The sequence below is a fragment of the Berghia stephanieae genome, unplaced genomic scaffold (genome assembly GCF_034508935.2).
Source record: "Berghia stephanieae isolate SIO BIC M18660-M18661 unplaced genomic scaffold, UCSD_Bste_1.3 scaffold4221, whole genome shotgun sequence".
Classification (NCBI taxonomy): Eukaryota; Metazoa; Mollusca; class Gastropoda; order Nudibranchia; family Aeolidiidae; genus Berghia; species Berghia stephanieae.
In genome coordinates this window covers 1-6,940 of record NW_027625536.1, presented here as the reverse complement: position 1 = coordinate 6,940, position 6,940 = coordinate 1, and the positions used below count along the sequence as shown (strand labels likewise).

General features: G+C 33.7%; 1 protein-coding gene across 1 annotated transcript; it reads right to left on the bottom strand.

Moving 5' to 3' along the window:
- Window positions 1–3,375: 3,375 nt before the first annotated feature.
- On the bottom strand, window positions 3,376–6,869 carry LOC144961813 (uncharacterized). The gene is made up of 3 exons (XM_078894884.1): window positions 6,684–6,869; window positions 5,401–5,492; window positions 3,376–3,631 (listed from the first exon to the last, which is right to left on the bottom strand). Exons 1-3 carry the CDS (start codon window positions 6,865–6,867, stop codon window positions 3,437–3,439), a joined length of 471 nt encoding a protein of 156 aa, XP_078751010.1. The 5' UTR covers window positions 6,868–6,869; the 3' UTR covers window positions 3,376–3,436.
- Window positions 6,870–6,940: the final 71 nt, after the last annotated feature.

Below are 6,940 nucleotides of genomic sequence, written 5' to 3'. Positions count from 1 at the left end.
TGTATTTTTTAAACAAGATAACGATGAAAAGAGTAGATTGAAATGACCAATGGAAATAGAAGAAACTGTAGTTATGAGAATGTATTGTAGAGCACTGATAAAGTCGTTGAAATGTCAATTTTTCTGAAACCTCTTCTAATCTGTTTTTAAGAGAGAAGAAGCTCTGGCATTTACTTCATTTCATTTATCGCTTAAGACGACTGGTCTCAATTGGGGAGAGCCTAAAGAACGATCGAGAGCAAGCAGGAGTGGAGGACCTTTGTTATCTCTGCCCATCATGATAGGGGGCATAATATAGGATAATAAGACATGTCGTTCGTGACCAAACAACGACAATTACTAGCCTAATGGCTACGATTATTTATTTATATCACATTTTAAAATATTATTCTTTCCTATATGTGCCCCAATAATATTATTTGCTACGGTGTTCATTCTGTCGCTGAAACCGTGTCTTTAAAAATGTTAATAAGAATATCATAGGGAAATAAAATGATGTACAGTAGTGGGAGAAGGTCTGACTATAGATAGAATGAAGTTGACGTTAATCGAGTCTTTGTTATTGTTTTTTACCATCCACGTATATGAGTAATTCTCACTAAACTGTATTATCCAGACTATAAAAGTTCATAGCTGCACATCGTTTTGTATGTTGGCCCGTTAAATTTCCGGACGGCAATGTTTTGAGCTTTTTAACCAAGCGCATACTATCTATAAAATGGATATAATGTTAGCACAAAGAAGCGTTCAAACATTATATTAATTCATTGTACTAATATATATATATATATATATATTTTATATATATATATATATTATATATATATATATACTATATTACATTGTGAACCTTTTGTCTGCAAACAACAAATTTCTAAGTTTCATTCATTTCTTACACGATTCGTTTCAAAGGGTATATTCATGTTGTAATGCTAGTCATAGCTTTATGTTACTTGTTTTGGCTGTGTTGTTTGCTGAGCAAGTGCTTGAACCCAGCATGTCTAATATAGGTCTGTGATTACGTTAATTATTGACCTTTGTAATCAACCTGATTCTCTTGGAGATTGAAATGGCACTACAGCATTATAATAACAAAAACTGAAATGAGCAGAAAAGTGCCAGAAGAGAATAAAAACTTCGCGGCGATGGAGGTTCGAACTTACGACTCTCTGTTCCGACAACTCCACCTGGCCGTGAGAGGGACACTATGAAGTCGATGCCATCCTACACCATAATAGAGATTTATATATTTATCAAACAGATAAATTCTAAAAAGAAGATTGGATTCTTTAAGGAGAGATTCGTTCCCTCCCTAGCTTTATCATGGATGTTAAACTATATTATAGCCTGTCACATAACATTACTTCAAATAGTGATTTTAATAGTTAACTGTCGTACTATAGAGACACATATATTTAAACATTTAGCCAGAAAACTCGTTTCATTCAAATATCGATCGATTTAAATGAACCGCGAGGTCCCGGGGCGGAGAGTTTTTGTCAAGATGAGGGTCATTTACATCGATCGATATTTGAAAGAAGAGTTTTCAAGCCAAATGTTTAAATACGTGTCTTTCCAGAGTACGGAAGTTAACTGGTTAAGTATGTTATACTCTTACAACAGACACCAGGTTGACCGAAACATTTTCGTTTCATGGCTATTCGAGCACAAAGTAATATCGCATCTGACTGTGTGTCATATTAAATATATTATGTGGCTCATACCAAAAAATATTAAATCATCTGAACCAGCTAACTTTAACATAATGAATATATTAACCGCATTGCGCGATAAGAAAAACAATTAAAGACTTTATCTTTATTAAACTGTCATCCATTTGTTCCAGTTTTCTAATATGTAGAATCATTTGATTAGATAAAAGGGAAACCCAAAACGTTAGCAATAATCTGTCTCCTGTCATTTATTCAAGCTTAACATAATTTCTTTACAACCGATTCCCCTAAAACCAAACATAAAGTATAATTTTAAAAACAAAACAAGCATAGCTATAATTAATTATTACTAAATTGTCACGTTACCCATCCCCAAAATAATTCAAATATTGTCGTCTTAGTTTGTAATAATTATTACGTTTGAACAGGTCGAAAACCACCACAATTTTTCTTCTTGCTATATAACTCTTTGATATAAGATGGATATATGCGTGGGAAAGTGAAATTGAAATGTTAAATAAAAACATTTATATGGCGAAATATCAACTAAATGTGCTCAATGCGTTTAGCAAGGGGTCCCAAGTCAACTGCAGACCTTAACACGTAGGCCGAGACCTCATGCCTGTAAGGCGCTATTACAATTTGTTCTTTATTTTTTTTTTTTACAGAGGCTATGCTGTTACCGGTATGATGAGAATTGTTAGTACAGAATCTTTTTCCCAAGGACTTTGTGTTTCTCATAGTGGGACTCGAATCATGACCAGCTGGTTAGAAGCGAGTGTCTTAGCACAAGACCACAAATCTGCACATGTTAAACCAAAAGTCAGAATTTTGTTAGATGCTTCAATCTGCCTTAAGACGGCGGTTCTCTTCAAAATAGTACGTGAACCTGGATGGTCATGTTCCCCTTTCACCTTCAAGACTTCTTGCTTGAAATCAAATGCGCCAGTTGTTCAACCAACTGTGAAATCAAGTGAACAGTTTCTCTGTAATAGCATCGAAAGACTAAAGATAATATAATACTTATGCTGGGGAAAATAATAATGGTAATACTACATAATATGACAGAGTTCTCACAAGCCACTAATGTTAGGAGTTCGGGACCAGCAATTCTTTTTCTTGGATTTAAGCTTGGGAAATGAAGTCATTCACTTCAATTTGAAACATCAACATTTTAAAATCCTGAATAACTTATTTAGTTCAGAAATGATTGAACAGTGCTGGAAAATAAAGATCAACATTAATGGCGTTCACGTCCGCGACATTTGGATTTATTGCACGCACCATTCATATCACCTTGTTTAAAAACAGTGATAAGCAGGTAGCTGAAATAGAATCAGAAATGTGCTCTATCACGACAATACGATATTATGTCCGAATGGAAAATTCAAAGAAATTAAGTTTATAGTCAATATTATCTGAATTGGGAGGTTACAATTGTTGTTTTCAATTTAAAAAAATAAAATTCATTTCATCAATGAAGAGACTCATATCGATTTATTACGTAAAACTTTAAATTGAATTTTAAACATCAAGTTAACCCAGACATTATGCCGGTTTTAGATGATTTGTCACCAATACTAAAAAAGAAATGTAAATTTCCAGACGATTACCGACAAATCAATTTCTTTCGATTTGAAACGTTCACGAACAATGAATTGTCATTTTACCAAACAATTTGTGTCATATACAATATCATAATATCTACGTACAATTTCTACCAGTGGCATAACATGAAATCGTCGTATCCACCGTTCTATTCTTTAACAAACCTGTGTAAAATAGAGCCACATTTCAAACCGGTTCAGATCCATGTCAGGAAAAGCTGCCATGATTCCTGGAATAAAGACGCCAAAGATGAAGATGCTGACACCCCCGGCAATGTACGCCGTCATCTTGGCTTTCCGGAACGCTTTGCTCATCTGATCCATCGAAGGCCGTCCTTCGTATTGCATGCCCTGGGAAGGAAAGGCATAATCTTGATGAGATTTACAGGTTTACTGGATTTTGCCAGTGTGTGCGTTGACAAAAGAGTGAATAATTTAAAAAAAGGTAATTTACTTTATTAGCACTTAACACCAACACTATTTAGATTCACGGGATAAAAATACAACTAAAACAAAAATCTATAACACACACACGAACACACACAAACATGTTCACACTTACACACGCACACAGACACATAGACAGAGCTAATAAATCCAGAAAAATTCACGTTTAAAGCGATTATTATGTATTTAAGATGTATACTAGATGATTTCAAAAGGCTTTTTATTTTATTTTCAAAGCGAAGTACACTATGCACAAAATGTAGAAAATAAGCTAATTCTTACACTCACAACACTCTTTGTTTTATCCTAACCAGAGGTATCAAAGAGACCACACGATAGATATCTATTAACTTTAAAAGCAAATTTTTGTGTATCTGGTGTCTGGATAGCTCATTGGCTAGTGGGTCCGCTTGCTGTCCTCCCTCCCCTCCCCTCTCACTCGTCCTCCCCCCCTCCCTCTCTCTCTAACTCTCTCTCTCTCTCAACCAGTCGATGGGTGCCGTATCGATTGGATCCCGGGTATGGCTCTCTGACGTTGTGACATGTTTGTTCTCTGTTTTTATCTAGTATTTCTCCAGACCCTTTATTTCTCATCACATTTTAACTTAAAGTGAGCTAATAACTTTGGCTTTCATTTGAACAAATAGAGATTGTTTACAAGCCATCTCCTCTTAAACAAAACATATATGTATTATGTCCTGAACTCAACAATAAATCATAACTACCAATAATTATAAGTTTAGTCTGTCAGTGACAAGGATAGCTCCTTAATCAGTCAAAGCAGCAAAGTATCGAATTAGCAGTTTCCGAAAGTGTCCTTTACCATTAGAGAGAAAGAGATAGAAGTTATGATAATGTATAGTAAGACTCTATAATGTGGAACATCTTCTTTTGACCACCCTTTACCCTTTCAACTTTCAGGCTTTTTCGATTCTTATATGACGATATAAGTATTTGGATATTGATACAAGAATAGAAGGTTGGCGGCTGCAGAATGACGAATCATGAGATTGTCGGAGCAGAAAAATGACTAACAAGGAAGTATTGGGTTAAACAGAAAATGACGCTTATTTGGTAAAGATAACATAACAGAAATACAATTATAATTCCTCTGCCATGTTATATTGAGAAACGACAATTTGGATAAAGAGGTCTTGTTAGGGGAAATAGATGCGAAAAGAAGCGGATGTAGACAGCGTACAGGCGATGCTATAGTTTTCAGGAAGTAAATTTAAGAGGATCAATGACATCGACTTTCTGAGACATCAAAGGAGTGGAAAGATTGTGGTACAAATGTCATTGACCCGGCACCACTTGATGATGATGTTGATTTTTTGTAACCTTTCTTGGACAATTTAGATTATTCTTATTGGCAGCGTAATCTTATTTCATAGAATATTTGTTTTCCAACGCGTTGATTTGCTATACTGTCTAAATAAACTACGTTAAGACAATGACGTTTAAAGGCAAAACGATCAGAATAAGGGAATTTAAGCTTTTAAAAAAATGAACAAAAATCAAACCTAAGTTTCAATTTTAAGTATCAACGTCATCCCGACATAATACCATTCAAAAACGTTTGGTCACATCAATGTCTACTTTATAATACCTGAGCGATGACACCTATTGATGGCGCAAGCAAAGCCGGGTTTTGGAATCGCCTTAGAACATACCTTCATATCCTCTCTGTAAAGGACTTCCCATGGTTGGAGAGGGTTGTCGATGTTAAATAGTTTCATCCACTCATAAGATTCATCTTCTTTGGCTGTATAAGAGGTTAGAAAAAATAAGTTCATAGTTTTAATCCCAGTCTTATAGACTAGACGTGTGGCATTCATTCGCAATACCTATAGCATCGAAATAAAGTAAGTTCTCAAGAAAATTAGGTCGTGTGATAAACACGAAAAAGGTGAAAACTATTTATATGATATACCATTATTATGGTTAGGATGTGAGATGTGATTGTTGGTTGTTCCACGAGGCATTTCTTATGTTTCAATATGTAAGTTAGGCATACCAATCTCGAACAAGTATGTATAATCATCTTACATAGTTTATATCATACACTCTTTTAAAACACAAAGAAAAAACATATCTTGAAGTTACTCCGCATTCCAGGTAGTGTGTAAACTTAGTAGTATCTCGGTGAAATGCTTTTATATTTCCTCTGTTTAACAATGTTGTCATTATAATTATCATTATTTTTATTATTATTATTATTATTATTATTATTATTATTATTATTATTATTATTATTATTATTATTATTATTATTATATTATTATTATTATTATTATTATCATTATTATTATTATTATTATTATTGTCATTGTTATTATTATTATTATTATTATTATTATTATTATTATTATTATTATTATTATTATTATTATTATTATTATTATTATTATTATTATTATTATTATTATTATTACTGTTATTATCATTATTATATTCGTTGTTTGCCTTGCTTTATTATTGATTTTACCTATTTGATTTGTTGAAAAAATGTATTCCTGTATGAGTTACATTGGCAATTGCCTAAAATAAACGTTTTTGAACATGACCAATTGCTTATGTATGACTGCAATAATATTAACAAAAACCACAACTACGTTCAACTACTATCAACTACTTCTACTTCTACTACTACTACTACTATTCGTATTACTACTGCTATTGCTACTGTTGCTTCTACCACAACAACAACAACAACAACAACTACTACTACTACTACTACTACTACTACTACTACTACTACTACTACTACTACTACTACTACTACTACTACTACTACTATACTACTACTACTACTATTACTACTACTACTACTACTACTACTACTACTACTACTACTACTATTACTACTACCACTACTACTACTACTACTACTGCTACTACTACTACTGCCACCACTACTGCTACTACTACCAATGAAATATTTCCATTTACTTACTTTGGATTTTGTGCGTCAGTAAAGATCCTATAATACAGACAAATAGGCTGACGGCAAAACTTAATGAATTTCCTGTCAGAATAACGTAATCCTGAGTTGTATTCATCACAAAGTTACTCAGGCCATCAGGGTAGGTGGACGCCACAGCTAGGGTAGCAACCACTCCAGATACTAAACCACTCATGCTTCCTGTATGGGGGGGGGGGGGGGGGGGGGGAATATCGCAAGAAGAAAGAGTGACTTTAAAATTGTGAAAA

Bases quoted from the DNA above. Each gene is read 5' to 3' on its own strand.
- LOC144961813 (XM_078894884.1), bottom strand. From the start codon at position 6,867: ATGAGTGGTTTAGTATCTGGAGTGGTTGCTACCCTAGCTGTGGCGTCC. The intron at 5,493-6,683 runs GTAAGTAAATGG...CCTCTTATACAG, and splicing joins ACTGACGCACAAAATCCAAA to CCAAAGAAGATGAATCTTAT. The intron at 3,632-5,400 runs GTATGTTCTAAG...TTTCCTTCCCAG, and splicing joins TTTACAGAGAGGATATGAAG to GGCATGCAATACGAAGGACG.